This window comes from Branchiostoma floridae, chromosome 18 (genome assembly GCF_000003815.2).
Source record: "Branchiostoma floridae strain S238N-H82 chromosome 18, Bfl_VNyyK, whole genome shotgun sequence".
Lineage (NCBI taxonomy): Eukaryota > Metazoa > Chordata > Leptocardii > Amphioxiformes > Branchiostomatidae > Branchiostoma > Branchiostoma floridae.
The window spans coordinates 11,785,093-11,804,437 of record NC_049996.1 but is presented as its reverse complement, the minus strand read 5'-3'; the positions used below and the strand labels follow the sequence as shown (position 1 = coordinate 11,804,437).

General features: G+C 40.4%; 1 protein-coding gene and 1 long non-coding RNA gene across 3 annotated transcripts; both read right to left on the bottom strand.

Annotated features, from left to right (window-relative positions):
• Positions 1-415: 415 nt before the first annotated feature.
• On the bottom strand, positions 416-3,331 carry LOC118405353. The gene is made up of 3 exons (XR_004829893.1): positions 3,181-3,331; positions 2,385-2,512; positions 416-503 (listed from the first exon to the last, which is right to left on the bottom strand). It is a non-coding gene; the product is annotated as an uncharacterized LOC118405353 (long non-coding RNA).
• Positions 3,332-4,179: 848 nt separating this feature from the next.
• Positions 4,180-18,358, bottom strand: LOC118405343 (solute carrier family 15 member 2-like). Of its 2 annotated transcripts, XM_035804790.1 has the most exons (24): positions 18,197-18,358; positions 16,286-16,376; positions 15,159-15,300; positions 13,996-14,109; positions 13,583-13,682; positions 13,008-13,098; positions 12,788-12,865; positions 12,516-12,598; positions 11,866-11,949; positions 11,411-11,500; positions 11,004-11,048; positions 10,766-10,801; positions 10,438-10,526; positions 9,826-9,907; positions 9,389-9,529; positions 8,872-9,039; positions 8,661-8,707; positions 8,035-8,184; positions 7,752-7,869; positions 7,365-7,456; positions 6,594-6,633; positions 5,680-5,787; positions 5,437-5,532; positions 4,180-4,908 (listed from the first exon to the last, which is right to left on the bottom strand). In XM_035804790.1, the coding sequence occupies exons 1-24, from the start codon at positions 18,215-18,217 to the stop codon at positions 4,852-4,854; spliced, it is 2,163 nt and encodes a 720-aa protein (XP_035660683.1). In that variant the 5' UTR covers positions 18,218-18,358; the 3' UTR covers positions 4,180-4,851. The 2 variants fall into 2 exon arrangements, with proteins under 2 accessions (XP_035660683.1, XP_035660682.1); XM_035804789.1 differs by lacking the exon at positions 6,594-6,633 and having other exon boundaries at positions 7,325-7,456.
• Positions 18,359-19,345: the final 987 nt, after the last annotated feature.

Below are 19,345 nucleotides of genomic sequence, written 5' to 3'. Positions count from 1 at the left end.
GATATGCAACACTGGGCTCCCGCTGCGGACAACGAAAAAAAACAATCAGATGAAATTCTGAAAGGCAACGGCCAGGTTAAGTGATGAATAATAAAGACTTTGTCATATACGTAAAGAATTTGCTGGTGATTCGAGTAGAACAGAATGCGACCGATGGGTTGTGATTTCGTTTTTATTATGCAGTTCTCAATTTAACGTCCTAATGTTTTATGTTTACTGTACTGTTTTGTTATCTAATTGTCAACTCATTTTCGACGGAATCAATGTGACAATGCTATTTAAGTTCATTAGCATTGCCATTTCGTCTTCCAATTAAAACATTACTGGATGCTGACTGGGTCCTCCTGAAAAAACAGAGTTGATTTAAGATACCCAGTAGTTTGAATATCTACCAAATAATAAGATAGATACGTACTTCCCATCGCCAGTGCTGTGCTGCAATCCGCGATGGTCGCACATCCTCTGATGACGTAGTATATCCAGCTTAATTTCAGGAACGTGGCCTGAAAAGAATGACCCCAATTTAGCTTCCTTAGTTGCAAAAATTCCCAGACATTCCAAGCACTGCCTGTATTGCGGTTCACTCATAATACTGTGCTAATGGGCTCGCTTCCAGAAATCGTCGCCAAAACTCTCAAGATGAATCATATTGTCAAGTCCAAGAGAACAGAGTAAAGCAGTGCACCAAGGTCCAAGGAAGCGAGCCCTGAAGAAGCGGAAATGCTATATAGCGTTTACACCGGGAACAATGCTTTATGGGCCTAGCGCCTACTTCAATCCTTAATAAAAAGCATCATTAGTTCAATGACAATGTACGTTTAATATTTCACCAGCTTGTTATAATGGCACTGGAGTAAAATCCTTTGAAAAGCGATACATGATTAATACAAAATTAGAAACAAAATGATTTCAATCCACATTACCTAATTTGTGGTGAGCTGATGCATTTGAGTACAATTAAATTATTTGAATTCATTGCCCAGTCCCATGGGATGGATTCTTACGGCTATACATTGAGCGACGATTGGTTACGGTTGCTATGGAAAGAGGGATGACATGGCCGTTGGCAGGGTGACAAGATCTGTTGTGGTTATAACTATCGCAAGAGGGGCGCACACAGCGTAGTCACAACGAAGTTGCTGAATCGAGATTACGAATACAAATCCCTTAACTCATTACGCCGCTGCATATGGAGGATTATAAAAGGAAATTGGTTGAAGACCAACAATACACTTTGATTGTTCAACGTATGTACACAACTATCAATATATACAAGAGAGCAATGCGATGTAAAGCTGCACAAAAGAATCACTTAATTGGGTGCTTTTGCAGCGTGTCGTTTCTTTCAATGACTTTCTATACGAAGACTACAAAGCTTAGAGGAGGGTACTGCACTTAGGTACAAAAAGAGGCCTTGCATAAAGAGGTTCGGGTTACGGGTCTACAATAGATGGCCCGGTTGTGATGAAAGTATTGTACACGACGGATGAGGAAAGTATACTCTCTGTAATCTTATAATAGACTTTTGAAAAGCAACAAATGATACTAATTTGGCAGTATTATGCTATAGACGCTTGCGTCCTTGCACAAAATCCGCAGTTGCGTGTTTCAATTCGTAAGAGAAAATAAGACTGTCACTTTAAAATCGAGACCTTAAAAATACTTCGGAATGATTTTAGTTCCCTCTTGTAGCTCTACAAGTCGTCCCAATTTTCTGTGATGCATAACTTATACCGTTAGAACCTTTGACAAGTTTACATTGTACACCGCTACGCCTGTCCCTTTAAGCTCCTAGCTTGTCCTCATCAAGATAATTCTTTCTTACACATTCAATGGTTTTATACTTTGTCATACATCAAGACACTGTGTGTCCAAACTTGTATGTATTCAATAAATTCTCTGTGTCAAGGCATGATGCAAACTTGAAGAACTAGAGCTATGTTCTACTCCAAGGTTGTTTTGTCAGGCCATTTACACATATTTTGCAGATTTCGTGTGTACCCTGTGTTTGAAGTACGTAAGTGTATTCGTTCGGGCGGAAACTTGTATTGCTTACTGTCCGTCCCTTCTGAAACAAGGGTGCGGTCCCGAGGTTCATTGGAACCAGGAGCTATATATAAACTGTGAGGCTGCTATCAGTTGAGCTACGGGGACATCCCTACTAAATACTGGACGATTAAGCGATTCGAGCAGAAAAAAATAATAGTTACACGTATCATTAACTAATTTACGCATAACATACCCTCTACCGATGTTGTGAAAGAGTGCCCTACACAATGCAGCTTTTCCCTGTCCGTACACGCACGGGTGACCGTATTGTCTATACCTAGAGACCAGGTGAGAGGAATGTACCTGTGGAACGTTTTGGCATGTACTTTACTCACCTGGCAGGTGTCCTCGCCTGCTGCACATGTCTCGGTACTGACGGAGGAGGGGTTCTGTAGGCAGGTGTAAAAATCAGGTGAACTCTCCAGGTGCTGGCAGGTGTGACAAGTGAGACCACAGCTACGTCCTGTGAGAAAAAGATGATTCAACTAACGATGGTTATAGTACTACAAGAAGTACCTTCTAGTACCGATCACTTGGCAGATATGATATCTTAATTTCAAACGAAATTACAAAAAGGTCGTATGCTTGTCCGAAGTAGTGTTTCATTATAAATATCAATATCTTAAAACAATGTTACATGTGATACGAGAATTGACAGTACTGGCATTCACATCCCTACAAAAGTATGAAAAATATTAGGTAAGCTGTAGAAATATGGAGCGATTTATACTTTCCATATCCCCAAATGCTTGTTTCTCGTTGAATATCTGAACGTAACTCGTAAGAAAACTAAACCGCCACTCCTAATTTGGCCATAATAAAACAGGCGTTAAAGTTACACACTTTAAGATTTTCACACATCCAGCGTTAGATATGAATGAGAAAGCAAGCTGAGTAAAGTCCCGTAGTTTTGGAAGCCTACCGAAAACTCCCAAGCGCATATTTCAAGGCGTTCTCACGGGACTACAAAGTCACCTTCAAACGCTGTAGATAAATATCGCTGCCCAGCTTAATATTACAGTAGAGTTAACTTATTTTTATCAAAACAGTGACTTTGTTTATGTTTTGACGGGTTCATCCCTTAACGGTGGCGATTTCCCCCTTCCCACAACGAAACTAGATGGAACTTACCGACAAGGAAAGCCAGAATAAAGCAGCCCACCGTGAAGATTCCATCTCAAATTAGCGCATCTGGACAGACTCCTCTTTGTCAATCAAACGGAAATAAAGAGGGCTATAAGGTTACGCGGTAAACCGTCTTTTCAAAGCTGCGACACACACGTTTTTATACCTATTACAAAGCAACTGTAGCATCGTGTGTCTACAACCCAACCAAACAGGATTCAGGAAAAAATACAGAACACAGCAGATAATATCTTTATATTGAAAACCCTAATCTCTAAATGCACAGTCCGGAAAACGCCTCTTTGCTTGTCTTGTTGATGTTTCGAAGGCCTTCGATTCCGTTTGGGACTAGGATCTTCTATCCAAACTTCTATTAATTCACATGTATTTTTGGGGTTCTTTTATATCAGCAAAAGTTTATACAGCCACCAGACGCCCGTGTTAAAGCTGATATAGGTTAGAGGGAAGATTTCCCCATATAGATTGGCGTGAGACAGGGCTGTGTTTTATATTTATGCCCCTCGTTATTCAATGCGGCGCACGTCAGTTTCAATTTCCTAGCACACGTTAAGCATTAACAATGAACATCATGTATCATATTCCAAACTTATGAAACTAAAGGGAAAGCTTACCTTGCTTCCTGTTGTGCCACGAAATGGATTCTCTTCTCCCGCTTTTGATACGCAACTCTTCCCGGTGGAATTTTTTTTGCATTAATATCGAACAGTGTAATTACACTAAAATAATGACGAAAAAATTGAAGGCCGATAGCAGCTTTACCTAGCAACCAGGGTGCAATGAAAGGCGCAGTTGTCGTTCATTACTTGTTGCATTACTAGGATTATTTCCCTTGGAAATACACTCTCTATATTGTTGGAAATGAAAAGCTCTTGCAGGTACTTGCATTGAGTTACGACTGAACTCTTACGACTGTCATTTATCTACGCTCTATTGTATTGACTTAATCTTGAAGCAAAGACAACAATGTAAAGGATTATACAGACATGAAAATGTGAACTTTTATAGGGAAAAACGGAAATGGAAAAGGAAAAAAAGCAACAACAACTTTCTTTGAATCCCAAATACACGATATCCGTAATTGTAGAAATATGGTATCTGTTACTGTGCGGTATGAAACTATTGATAAGATTAAGAATGTCAACTGATCCACCTTTAATGCTTATCCAATTCTCAGTGCTACTACTATAATGTTACTATGCAACAGTACAGACTTGAAGAAGTCAGTTGTTAGTTGATTAACTAGATCAATCTTATACAAAAATAGATATCAGTAAAACATGTAGCTGCCAAGTTCATCAAAATGTTTGGTCAATGCTCGAGTCTAATACTATGATTTTTGGTCCATCACGATAAAAAATATGGCCTATCTTGCAATGATAGAAAAATCTCAACAAATATAGTTAGTAACCAAGGTGTTTGTTAAGTATTGTCTATAAACAATCCCCTTCAATCAATGTATGTGCTATGGTATACAAAGAATGTATATGATTCCACCGAGGTTTATGTGAAGGCAACAATCGTATTTTTCATACTCTATTAGGTGTACTTTTTGCTTTTCATTCATCTATTTACAAAGTGTCAAATTAGGAAACGGGACAATAAGATATGTCTGCCCTTTCATCTAAGATATTACGACACCTCCGAAACCTCTCAAACCTAAGTAGAGTTCCTCTCTGTTTGATACTTTGTCATCTCATCACCATCTTCTTCGTCCTGCAAAAGTTATACAAAAATTCACACAAAGTTAGAAGAATGTTAATACGGATGACATTACTACAATAATTCCATGTTGCATGCATTTTCGCAACAAAGTTACATTTTAAGATATTAGCATTTTCCAACATGTGACACTTCGCTACAAGAAAGATGCGTCCTAATGGTGTAACATTTATCTATCTCAGTAATGTGAAACAAATGGACGATACTTTGAGCATTAATGTACGTAACAATCTGTGTGTGTTGTACAAAAAGTTAGGGCAAAAAGACATCATGAATGTTGTCTACGACTTCCTGTATAAGCCTGTTCATGCATCCAACTTTGCACATGCAGGTTAGAGGTCAGAGTTGAAGGTCCCTGCGTTGTAAGCAGTTCTTGTCTTGACCATGGTTTATACATGTATTTATGGCCTTCACTATTGTGTTTGCAGAACAATTTCCTCATGTGTTCTGTTTATGTCTCAGGGGCCTTCACCTTTGACCTGCTCATGTGCAGTTGGATTCCTGAGAATGAGCCATTCTTACCGGCTGTATAACGTTGTACTTGTAGAAGTAGGACATGACGATGAAGATGGCGGTCATAACAGCCATAAGGACAGCAAACATGAAGAACTCCACAGCCTGAAAATCAACAAAATAAAAATGGGTCAATAAACTGTACCAATAATAGTATTTGAAGGGACACGTGTTCATGGTGTTAAACAAGACATTGCAAGCCGAGACAACGACAGTGTGGAAAGAATAGTCATTAATATTTGTTGTGCGTACCTGGTCTTGGATGAGTCTCGACTTTGCCACTACCACAGTGATGAGGTTCCCAAAAGCTATGGTCAGCAGCCAAGCCGCTTGCATCACAGCCTTCATGCTTTTTGGTGCCTGGAACATGGAAAAATAAATATACTTCAATACCAGATGCACCACTCTTCAGCAACAAGTGCTAGATTTCTTTATAAAATGTGGCAAGCATTATACTTCGATTTTTTGAAGTGCAGACCACTATTGAAAAAAAAAAGGAATGATTTTGAAACATCTAATATTCCTTCTTTTACCATCACATCTCCTACTTTCACTTCAAGTTCAATTCACTTTCTCAGATTTGGGGTCTGGCATACAGGCTATAAATTGGCAAAATGAGTCCTATGTGAGCTACATGTATGTAGCTTCAGTCACAAACATAGTGGTTCTGTCATCTAACCATCCAATCAGCGAAGGAGCAAGGATGAACAATTTCACTTGGTGACTCTTCCCCATCCATACCTGTGAGTATAAGAACTCCAGTGATAGAGAAGAGTTACCTGTGAGTATGAGAACTCCAGTCCAGTGATAGAGAAGAGTTACCTGTGAGTAAGAGAACTCCAGTCCAGTGATAGAGAAGAGTTACCTGTGAGTATGAGAACTCCAGTCCTGTGATAGAGAAGAGTTACCTGTGAGTAAGAGAACTCCAGCCCAGTGATAGAGAAGAGTTACCTGTGAGTATGAGAACTCCAGTCCTGTGATAGAGAAGAGTTACCTGTGAGTATGAGAACTCCAGTCCTGTGATAGTGAAGAGTTACCTGTGAGTATGAGAACTCCAGCCCAGTGATAGTGAAGAGTTACCTGTGAGTATGAGAACTCCAGCCCAGTGATAGTGAAGAGTTACCTGTGAGTATGAGAACTCCAGCCCAGTGATAGTGAAGAGTTACCTGTGAGTATGAGAACTCCAGCCCAGTGATAGAGAAGAGTTACCTGTGAGTATGAGAACTCCAGCCCAGTGATAGAGAAGAGTTACCTGTGAGTAAGAGAACTCCAGCCCAGTGATAGAGAAGAGTTACCTGTGAGTATGAGAACTCCAGTCCTGTGATAGAGAAGAGTTACCCCAGTGTGAGTAAGAGAACTCCAGCCCAGTGATAGAGAAGAGTTACCTGTGAGTATGAGAACTCCAGCCCAGTGATAGTGAAGAGTTACCTGTGAGTATGAGAACTCCAGCCCAGTGATAGAGAAGAGTTACCTGTGAGTATGAGAACTCCAGCCCAGTGATAGAGAAGAGTTACCTGTGAGTAAGAGAACTCCAGCCCAGTGATAGAGAAGAGTTACCTGTAAGAGAACTCCAGTCCAGTGATAGAGAAGAGTTACCTGTGAGTATGAGAACTCCAGCCCAGTGATAGTGAAGAGTTACCTGTGAGTAAGAGAACTCCAGCCCAGTGATAGAGAAGAGTTACCTGTGAGTAAGAGAACTCCAGCCCAGTGATAGAGAAGAGTTACCTGTGAGTAAGAGAACTCCAGCCCAGTGATAGAGAAGAGTTACCTGTGAGTAAGAGAACTCCAGCCCAGTGATAGAGAAGAGTTACCTGTGAGTATGAGAACTCCAGTCCTGTGATAGAGAAGAGTTACCTGTGAGTATGAGAACTCCAGTCCTGTGATAGAGAAGAGTTACCTGTGAGTAAGAGAACTCCAGTCCTGTGATAGAGAAGAGTACTTCCCCCACTGTGATCACCACGTACTGCGGGACCTGCCACAGGATGTTCAGCTGGTTTGGCTCAACATCCGCAAACAATTCCAAACTCAGCTAAAATATGGAGACAAAAACATGCACAGTTAAGTAAGTGTTAAGTCCGTGTTATGGTTCACAATTTTTCTTGTTACAGTTCCAACTAATGGCTGTGAAAAGTGCACATCACTAAAGCATTCGCTCCGCTCACTCAGTGGTTTATTCGGTGGGTATAGTAACCAGCCAAGCGTAATGACACCATTTACACCTTAGAGTAGCTCATCAACCCTGTATTAACTTAGACAACAATGTACATTCTTCATTTGTACAAGAAGAAACCAAAGAAGAAACCAGAGGAAACTAGCATCCTGACCGGTGTGCTCCCAAACACCACTATAGTATATACGCCTCCGTTCTTCGCCACATAAGTCTGTGATACTTCTGCTGTGTGTAGAGTCCCGTTTGCTTGGTAATGAACTTCCACTTGAAATCTGCAAAGGAAATAATACTCTATTTCGAATTTGTTTGCATAAAATTGAGGTTGTCGGAAAGAATGGCCGAATAGCAGAAAAAAATGGTTCAGTGGGAAAAGTGGTCTAACCTTTCCACCAAACCATGTAAAAAGTTTAGAAATACTCAATTTCTGTTCCACTCACGTTCCGGGTTCCTTGACGACATACTCAGTTGCATCATTCTCTGTGACGTTATAGAACACATGACGTTGGTCTAAAACTTCCAGACTTTGTATTTTCACGTTGACCATGCTGTCGGGAGTCAGGTTTGATGGATCTGACAGGTATATCAATCTGTACAAAACAAAAAGTCAGTAATAGTCATATAAATGCATGGAAGAACCAACAGAACACACATTAAGTTCTGCTATGATCCAAACACATAGCCTCCATAGCAGGCTCTCTGGGGCCTTTTTGGGGCTCATAATACACTTTTACTGGCCGTCTCTTTTTATACTGGGTCGCTGATTGCCAATGGATCAGCAACGGCCGGCAATCAGCGATCCAGTACAAAATGAAATGGCCAGCAGAAGTGTATTATGAGCCAAAAAAAGGCCCCACCAAATACCTTTACATGGTTCAGAAACTATAGGACCATGTACTCAGGAACACAGTTGTAGGTGTATTACAAAATAATATGCAAAAGATAATATCCACAATTATCACAGAGGAACAACATAAGAGCTTCTTAAGTATTACCAAAAAAAAAAAAAGATAAGACAAGGAATTGAAAAAAACAACACTTTTCTAATAGAGGAAGTCAGGTGTACCTCATCATAGGGTCAGCCTTATCTGGTTTCTTCCCTCGGGTGGCGTACTGTAAGGTTATGGATAAACATAATAAAATAATGAATGCATTACTACCCGACATGTACAAAGAGCAGTACATTCTTGTTGGTGAATCAAGAGTATGATCTTAATGAGCAACCTCCTCTGAGTCATCACCAAAACACAGTCTACAGTGTTTGTGAATGAGCTTACCGGTTGTGGGGCGAACAGTTGGGAGTTCTTGTCAGTGACAATGACCGTGTAGATCTCCTGGCTCTGTAGGTCCAGAGAGTATGCTGTCAGGTTTTGGGCAGGGCCGGAGGAACAGCTGAAGTCCATTGTGTGTTGTCCAACTGGGATGCCGTCAAGTACGGTCTGGTCCTGACCGGAAAAGAATGCAACATCAGAAAAAAATTCCTACTTTGTGTCACGGACATTTAACTGTCCTAACTCCCTACCAAAGGTAATAGATAGTAAATGTATCTTTAAAGCTTTAATGGTTATGTCCCGTGCATGTCCCTCAAGTTATCATCTTGGGCCCAGTTCTCTTTAAATTAGAAGATTCCAGTCAAAGATTAGGCCGACAGCCAATGAAAATATCAATACCAGTGTCTTCCATTGCTGTGTCACTTGAAGCCTGAACCACATTCTTTATTACCAAATTTACCGACCATAGATAGATCGTCAGACTTTCACCAGTATACTCCGGTTTAAAGTGATTCCGACGTACCATGTAGGGAATAGGGCTCTTGAACTTTGCAGTGAGGTCGTCGGTGGGAGGCATGAAGACAGGGGATAGGGAACATCCAGGTGCCATGTTAACTACCCGCAGTCCTGCTGTCCCTTCAGCTGGAGGCACTGGTACATAACTCTGTCAACAAACAAAACCTTAGCATGGAAGTTCATCTGTGGTAAATAACATAATAGAAAGTTTATTTGCAAGCTCATGCCCATAGGCTACTTGCAAGTACATGGTAGAGGCAAGATAGGGAATATGCATGTAACAATGAACTGTGATAAATATTACTATACAAAGAGACTACTCCAATACTAAGTGTTGACTATATCTAGATAGGTTGGGCTTGACTTCTGTACACTTCTGGGTTTGACATTTGTACACAAATACAAATAGTTGTAATATTCATCGCAATCATCCACAGCCATTACCTGTATTCTCAGCTGAATCAAACCAGTAATGATGTAGGCCACTGACGATAGAGCCATTCCTGTACACATCCTCTGTAGTGGGCTAGAGTTTATCATACAATGTTACAAATGTCAAAAAACTTCAAAACTAAGACATAGAAATCAAATAAAAATGACAGGAGATCATCAGCAAATCTTGTCCATCGTGGTTGAGATAAAAAAACATTAAAAACATTTACGTATCACCTGAACATTGCAACACAACGTAAAGGACAACTTCTTTCTTTGTCAACTTCTGTGGTGTAATAATCAATTATCAATGGACATCATGTCACTAAATTTGAGAATCCTGGATTTTGAGATGTCTGTTTTTTGCCTTTTCTCCACTTTGTACTGTTGAGCATGATATACTGTAAATGCATTCACGGTAGCGGGAAAATGGACTTTTCGCGGTGGTTTTAATTTCGCGGTAGCACCATGCACTGTAGTCTCTTACTGTTATGGAAAAATATTCGCGGTGGTTTTAAATTTGCGGTGAAGCGGTCGTCGCGAAAACCGCGAACATTAATCCACCACGAACATTTCTGCATTTACAGTAAACAGTTTCAGTGCATCACTTCAGAAATACCACACCTTCTCAACAGCCTGCACTTCTCGAGGAGAGGGTAGATGGCGCCTTGGAAGATGGGGACGAGGATGATGATCAACAGCGGATTCAGAGACTGTATAATAAGAAACAGTAGAAAATTGGGTAACCTTCTGCAGTTTGTAACATTTGGACAACACCGGACATAGGAGTTTTCTTTTACACAACCAGTTATTCTCGCCTGGTGACATTTTTATGTCTGTCAGACATCTTCCTAAGAGCTTCTAACTGGAGTTCTGCTTCTCGCAGCTATATGTAGCCGTGAATTATGTTATCATTTCATCATTTTCCTTAAATAGTTAAATTCTGACAAACCTGTATTTGGTCTGGCTTGATTGTTCCAAGTGCTCCCTGGAATGAAAGAAAGTCGTAAGACGTATTTCAAAGTAAACTCAAGGAAGCATGCAAGAAAAAAAGTGAACATGGAGAGGTGTGAAGGGGGTGGTATAAAAATGAGATTCTAGACACTTTTTGAAAGCTTTGAATCCAAGAACATGATAAACCTATAGCCAAACAACATTCACTTATATCTATTTTCGAGAGCTTTCCATACCACATCTCCGTCCATTCTGTATGCCTGCAGCGTCCATCTGGAACCCTTTAGAGATAAAACAATACAAGGCTGTTTATATGGCAGAAAATGACAGCATAGCCTGACTAAATCAAACTTCTAGCAGCCCTTCCATTGCTCAGGCTCCATTGCTGTTAGCCCACAACAGCAATGGATTGTGTGACACAGGCATGACAGCACTGTAAAGTAAATATTCTATGATAAGGTTTTCGAGTTGTTGAACATATCAAAGATGTATCAACATATTTGTTTCAACTGTTTAAACATTGCTTTTAAGGAGTACACAAGGAGTAAGAAGTGACTTTGTGGATCACTGTGATATCAAAAGTTTGCAACACTGGAGTTTGGACGTGCAGTTTTGCAGTTTGATGTTAGGTGGCTCTCCTCACCTGTTGACTGAAGAGTGTCCAGTAGATGGGCAGGGGCAGGAACATGATCATCACGTGCAGGACCAGTTTGATGTCACGGACCAGACGTGGCTACAACAGTAAGGGGAAATCATTTCTAATGTGTTTTCATTAAGTATTCCACACATATAAAACAGATATAACAGGAACTAACTTAATATTTCTACCTTCTTCATCATTGGGAAAATGATATCAAGAAAAATGGTAGAAAAGTGAAGACCTACAGGTATAAGGCTATTACCTAAAATTTTCAGTCCATGACATTTCCCTTACAACTTCAATAATCATAGGAACCATTATGAAAGCTTTTGCACACTTTTGCAAGCTAATGCATCCTTCGGTGTTAAAGGGCACTGGCTTCATTTATTGATTTTCTTTCCGTGGAGAAATACCTCAATGTTATATTTTTACAGTGAAAATGATGATCCAAGACTTACAGAGTAGATGTTTGTGTCACAGTAGTCCATCCAGTGATCACGTGACTCACCCTTGCTCCGACTGCAACGGCTTTTGATGGCATTCTGGGGACAAAAAGTGTTCAATCCTGAATCTGCTTCTGTACAGCTGGTGCAACTGCCATTAGCTATAAGTGTTGGGCTTGCCTAAATACCTCAAACAGCTCTAATTTGCAGTGTACATGGGCAACAACCTTGTGTGGCGCTCTGGATACATTGTTTATGCATTTATGAATTTAAAAAATGCAGCATTAGTCCTAATTATTTACCAGTTATTTGGAGTTAGTCAACCGGTTTCAAGATCAAAGCAATTTGAGGCTGAAAAACACTTAGTATACAAGTATTATAGAAATGAATTGAGTTATAAGTTGACAATGATAGAATTGTGTTATGCTGTAATCTATGAACATCATCCAAGGTTTTATCTTATTGTTGTCTGTGGAGTAAAGAAGGCATAGAGAACTTCTTCATGCAGACTCCTAACACAGAATCTTTCTCTGGCTCATTCTCTCTCTGAGTCTCTCTCTGACTCTATTTCTTTCTCTCTCTGACTCTCTCTCTCTTTCCACTCTCTGTCTCTCTCTCTCTCGTGGTACTTTGCCACTTGCAGTGTTATTTGAAGAGATACTTACACCCATTGCCTTGCTGACCATAACCAACAGATTTCCTGCCGATGGCCTTTTCTTGTATGTGAAGGATCCCAGAGCAAACAGAACTACACAAGGAGTCAGAGAAGAACGTTTCACAATTTCATATGCCATGTCTGGTAAAATTTTCAAAGGACACAGACGACACTTTTTACCTTTTTATACATTTTAATATGAAACATGTTGTATTTTATAATATCTTATCAATTCTTATCTTAAACAAGATTACAGAACTATCAATGAACGTTCCCAATTACCTATTCCGAGTGCCATAACTATGGTTGGCACCCCAAATGCTAAAGCGAAGCAGTCTCTTCCAAAACACTGTACATCATCTGTAGGAAAGGATAAACAGTGTCAGTGAGAAATGGATAATTACAAATATGAACAAAAAATGGAAGATCTCATACAGTTTCTTTTATACTTTGATTACTACTGTTTACAATTGTTCAGAGAAATCAAAGTGGAAGTGCTCACTTCTCAGAACAGGGGTGATCAGCTGAGACAGGAATGCACCAATGTTGATGGCCAGGTAAAACAGAGAGAAGAAAACACCCAGTTGTTTTTCCTGAACAAAGGCAAAAATGAAGTACATAAACAACATTGTACTAGCAAGGAGGTTTAAAAAACCTCCTTGGTACTTGTAATAGTCATGGATCTACAAATGGATCTTTGTATAGTACATATCTTATGACATTTCTTCTGTTCACTCAATAAGTAATAGGTACACTATATTTTTTCACCATACAACGTTTTCCTAATGAAATGATAATTATAATCAAAGACTTGTACATAAAATGCTATGGTAGCTGTTTCTTTGGATATGAGGTGATATGTATGAAAAACATGTTTTTTGTGTGTAAAGCCAGTGTCTTTTTGTGCTTCCAAATGTTTGTTTGTGATGATATTTGGTATATGTCCCTCTTGACTCTTTGGTGGCATATAAGATATATATTGAAGTGATGTAGTCATGGACCCACTTATTCTTTTCTTTCTACCAGATCATGTATATCTTTGCGTAAGCCCTTGGACCTAACTTTACCTGACTTTACCTGTCCATCTTTGAACTGGTCCCCTCCAAAAGATGAGACGCACGGTTTCCGGCCTCCAATACCCACAGACAGCAGCGCCAGTCCTATCATAGCTACAGGTCTGATCAACACAAGCAAACAACAGGTAGACTTCATGATGTGAACAGTGGAAACTTCTGCCCAGTCTAGGAAACCTCAGCCCAGTTTAGCAGAGCCTCAAAAAAGTACACTGCATGGGGATGGGTAAGACTTAATGCACAGAAGAATGAATTTTTTCTATTAGCTTAATGGGAAAATCTAATCTGACAATAGAATAGTCCTTTCTTTGTCATAATGCAACATAATCCTGTGCCTACCTTGCATGGATTGTATCTAACAACATCATTACTAACATTACATGTGCTATGTGTGAATGTCTTTTGAGTGAAACTTACACTTTTGCTTGTGCAATTCCCCCCGGGATGGGGTGGGGGTCAGGTCCGATCAGCCCGGACATGGTGAACATCACGTGACCGAGGCAGTACACAATGGACAGGCCGATAATCGCACTGCATAGAACAGACATGCCAGTCAAGAATAAAAGTGCCATCAAAGGACACTGGTAAATAAAATACTATATTGTTCAAAAGGTCTACAGCTATAACTTACATGTATAGTGTAAACAGCTAAAAGTTAATAGAAACAGAAGTAAGTATTTCCTATCAGATACAGAAAGATTTGAATTCTAGTACCGTATATTCTCGAATAAAGTACGCACTTTTTTAACTTTTCAAAATTGAAAAGGTGCTGCAAGTTTTTGCCAAAGTTGGGGTGCGTACTTTATTTGAGGTTACTGCACAGAGAAATGGTAAAAAAAGCCTAAAATAAAGCAAGGTGGAGCTACACTTCTAGTAATGTTTCAAAACATACACATTGTTGTTGTCTTGTAGTTGTCTAAACATAAAACAAAGAAATTGTCTAAACATGATTTACATAAGATTGGCATTTGCATACAATCCTTTTGAGTTAGTGACTTTGACTTGTACAACTGGTTTTCTACCAGTTCGCAGTGATTTTTATAATTTGCAGTAGGCAATTCACAAGTTTATAGAGACAATGACAGTGTAAATGCAGGTTATTTCATGCAAAATAACCTGGGGAAAACATCATAAATTTTAATTTATCCAGTTCAAGGTCTGTTCAAAATTGGTGGAGAAGGGGTGCGTACTTTATTTGAGTTTTTCCATTTTACCTTTCAGTCCCAAAGATCTGTCTAAGACTTGTCCAAAATCAGGGGTGCGTACTTTAATTGGGGTGCGTACTTTATTCGAGAATATACGGTACAATTCATGTAGGGGAAGTGTTATTTGAGGGACTAAATGTTATATGTTGTTATTGGAATTCTGTTGGTGCAAGGAGGTTGAAAAAAGGACTTTTTTTCAACCTCCTTGGTTGGTGGTACTTAAGTGCCAACTAGTAATTCATAATGGTACTGCAGCTTTGGAACAATGTGGCACCCATGGACAGGAGCAATCATTAAAGAGAAGTTCCTGTTTGAATACAATATGCCTACATAGAAAATAATGCATCTACATGTAGAACTGTATAATATCCATACCGATACTTTCCTTGCCAGCTGTCAGCCAAGATGGCGCCCAAAATGGGAGTGAAGTAGGTGGCGAACTTGAAGGCATGGTAGACAGCAGTAGTGGTGTCATCATCGAAGGAGAGGGATTCCAGAAGGAACAATGTCAGCACGGCTGCATAGCAAAGAAAGGAATGATATTCAGGAATGATATTCAGTACCAAGGACAGGGAAACCAGTCTTGTTGGTGTGTCATTCAGTACCAAGGACAGGGAAGCCAGTATTGTTGGTGTATCATTCAACACCAGAGACAGGGGCACCAGTCTTGTTGATATGTCATTCAGTGTCAGGGACAGGGGCACTAATCTTGTTGGTGTGTCATTCAGCACCAGGGACAGGTGCACCAGTCTTGTTGGTGTGTCATTCAGTGTCAGGGACAGGGGCACTAATCTTGTTGATATGTCATTCAGTGTCAGGGACAGGGGCACTAATCTTGTTGGTGTGTCATTCAGCACCAGGGACAGGGGGCACCAGTCTTGTTGGTGTGTCATTCAGCACCAGGGACAGGTGCACCAGTCTTGTTGGTGTGTCATTCAGCACCAGGGACAGGTGCACCAGTCTTGTTGGTGTGTCATTCAGCACCAGGGACAGGGGCACCAGTCTTGTTGGTGTGTCATTCAGCACCAGGGACAGGGGGCACCAGTCTTGTTGGTGTGTCATTCAGCACCAGGGACAGGTGCACCAGTCTTGTTGGTGTGTCATTCAGCACCAGGGACAGGTGCACCAGTGTTGTTGGTGTGTCATTCAGTGTCAGGGACAGGGGCACTAATCTTGTTGGTGTGTCATTCACAGGGGTACCCGTCTTCTTGATGTTTCACTCAGTACCAGCGACAGGGACACCAGTCTTCTTGGTTTGTCATTCAGTAACAGGGACTGGTGTCATTCAGTAGCAAGGACAGAAATTAATGCACACACACACACTAACCTCCTTGGTCTGACACATACATGGAAAAGAGTTATGAGCAAAAGAGCTATTCAAATTCGGTAGCAACAGAAAAGGTGTTATAACTATAAAGTATCATTGCTGTGACATGTAGTAAACTATATATACATGGTGGTGTTCCACATTGTGCTGTTTATATATTTGAAATAATACCAACCTTGGTTCCCATAGTAGGAAAACCTCTCCATGAACTCAAAGGTCCAGATGAAGCCGATGGACTTTGGGATTCCTCGGAACCTGTCCCGAAACTGTAAGGCACAACAAAACAACTTTTATTGGTACCAAAACGTCTTGGCTCTATCCCCTCCCACACACATCTACTGCATGATCAAGCCGCACCAAACATCTGCTTTGAGACAAGTTTTACAACGTTTTCTATTATAAGGTGCATCTCCTGGATACTGGTTTATGATTATTTTGCCTACACACTCAGCACATAACAAACTTGTTTCGAAACAAACAGGCTGTTAACTGTAATTAGGGCTGTAACTGTAATTGAGGATGAAACAAATTGCCACAACAAAAGGGATGTGGACTCTTGCCACCATAAATAACTTTATATACAGGTCCTTGACCCTTCTAATGTCTGGATCATAGTGGTGAAGAAAAGCCTTCGTAATTCAAACCTGTCTACCTTTGTTTGAGGTCTATTCATCCCCCAGATTTCAAGTGGAATGGCCCTGGACTTGATCCAAGCCAAGATGGATGTTGATTTGGTCAAGGTTGACAGTACATGCTATACACAGGGGAAGTTCTTGCCTATATCCGGTACATGTATATAATTATACTTGCACAGTTATTACTCAGATCCGGCATATTTGTCTATCGCGTGCAAATCACAGAAAGTATACAATATCTATTTACTTAAATCATGAAAGCTCCTTGGTTAAATTACATACAGAAATGAACATTTTCTGTTGACACTTCTTTGAGCCTTTTGGCTTTTGTACATTTTCTGCACACACACCGCATTGACATCGAAACTTTTCAGCCAGGTAAATCGTTATACATAAAGACATGCCTATCAAACACCGTGATGACGTTTTGACTGACATGCCTGTTGAAACAATGGTGGTGTGATCTTGACCACATCTGGTTCTTGTTTACTGGAAAATGACGTTAGGAAAAGACTAGTGCAGTAGTGGGCACGTAACAGTGGGGCCTGGATCTCGTACGACTCTGGTCCAACTGACAAGCGATCGCTGTATCCCGTCTAGGGCACAGAAATTGGACAACTTTCCGTTGTCTTTGGGAAAACAGTGCATCAAGAGTTGTGATCAGACACTCGACTTTCAAAGGGAGGAATTTGATACTATATTACGCCACCGTGGATCTGCTTGAAGATTAGGCACCGATAGCCTCGAGTCACGGTGTCAACCCACAGACGACTGACAACTACTTCCCAGGAGGTCTCACTGTGGGATGCGGGGAGAACCATTATGCTTTAGGGGCAAATTATTTCCGTTGAATATTTTGCCTATTCATACAGATTGTATTGCTGACACTTATCAAAGCTGCTGATCTACAAGACTGATATTTAACTGAAAGAGAACAGCAGCCAACTTAAGAAAATGTGAGGACTTGGTCGATCAGATTAAATTAAATCACACTCCATTATTTAAAATATCGATCAGTCCCTAACAACAACTTGAGAAGGGATGCTACCAAACTTCACAGCTTGTTGATGAAGTGTATATTACTTGAGTATGACTTAGATAACCAAATCGTTCTTCAGTCTAATTATTTAATTTCAAAAGTGTCATGCCCCTGCTAGACTAAACCCAAGAAGCTAAGAATCATTTACCTTGACCCACAGCGTCTTATTTCAAGGTGACTCCCAGAACTTTAGAGTGCGTACGGACGTCTAAAAGAGTTAAACTATCCTGCTGAAATCCTTTTAACGCAATCTTAACAGACATAAGTTGGTCTTGTGAAGAGAACATGGCGAAGAAAGAAGCTTGCGAAGCTGTAGTGTTGTTGTGAGTCCTCGTGTGGTGATACGCCCCCACGCCACGAGCACTCTATCACTCTGCCAGCAACAGTTTTGTGGGAGTCAAAAACAACTTACCGAGCTGGTCTCCTCCGCCATGGTTAACTAACGGTGCGGAGTCGTCTGGAGTTAAAAGGTGAAGCCCAGACTCCCTACCGCAAAATCTAACGGTACTGTTGAACAGTACTAGTCAGCACTTCTGGGTTCTGCCTGTTGTTGTTTGGTGACCCTGTAGAGTTCCAAGAACCTCACCGCCCAGCGGACTGTCTGACAAATGGGTCACGTGATCTCTTAAGCAGGGGTTCCTTGGCGATCAGCTGATCTCAAAGCAGATGTTTGAAGGTAAAACTATGACGTTTCTGTTACAAACTGACCCAGGTATCCCATAACGACAGTTACAGTAACCAATAGTTTATTCGCTGTGGAAAAGATATTCCTAAAAATGGCATTTTCTCCTCTAAAAAAGACGTGTTTTAAATGCTATAACAGATTTCATTTGTGATAAGGACAACGGGTGATATCATTACAGGGCAGATACTGCATACGCAAACAGGCTACACTTTTGTAGAAATGTATCACCTTAAATCATCTAGCTATTGCGAACGCATTCGTTGTTTTGATTGGAAGTCAGAAGATCTCAATGAAAGAACGTCCGGTTAGGCTCTGAATATTAACGACTATGACGTACACACGAAGGAAGTACAGTATTCTACTAGGGAAGTGGTCAGATGCATGACTACTATAAAAACGCCTTCTGTCCGACTTCCTCCAGACGTTATCCGTAAAATCTATGACCCTATGGATTGCATAATCTCTACATCATATAGAGATCTATAGATAGTAAATAAATAAAGTTTCTGATATCTAAGTCCTTTTTGTTTATGAAAATGAGTGTTCTCCATCTGCACATAACAATTAGGCAATGGTGAAATGTGTTGAACAGTTCCAAGCGAATATGAACATACAGTGTCATACTGGAACATTTTGCGATATTCCGCATGTTGTTTGAGCCTGCAATAGTAACACAAATCGTAAAGTGTCGCTGCTCCAACTTATGGCGGCATCTTTGTAACAAGTTGGTTATCATTGTCGACTCATCGGCAGTTGGACATTACCGGAAGAGGAAGAATTAACCTCCTTGGCAACAGGAAACGTAGTTTGATTCGTATATAAATGTATACTGTAAATTTGTATAGTCCATGATAACTCGATGATCACAAATTGTCT

Excerpts from the sequence above, each read along its gene's own strand:
- LOC118405343 (XM_035804789.1), bottom strand. The coding sequence starts at position 18,217 with ATGGCGGAGGAGACCAGCTCG. Across the intron at positions 13,683-13,995 it reads GGAATTGCACAAGCAAAAGT|ACCTGTAGCTATGATAGGAC; the intron begins GTAAGTTTCACT and ends TGTGTTGATCAG. Across the intron at positions 5,533-5,679 it reads CGAGACTCATCCAAGACCAG|GCTGTGGAGTTCTTCATGTT; the intron begins GTACGCACAACA and ends GTTGATTTTCAG.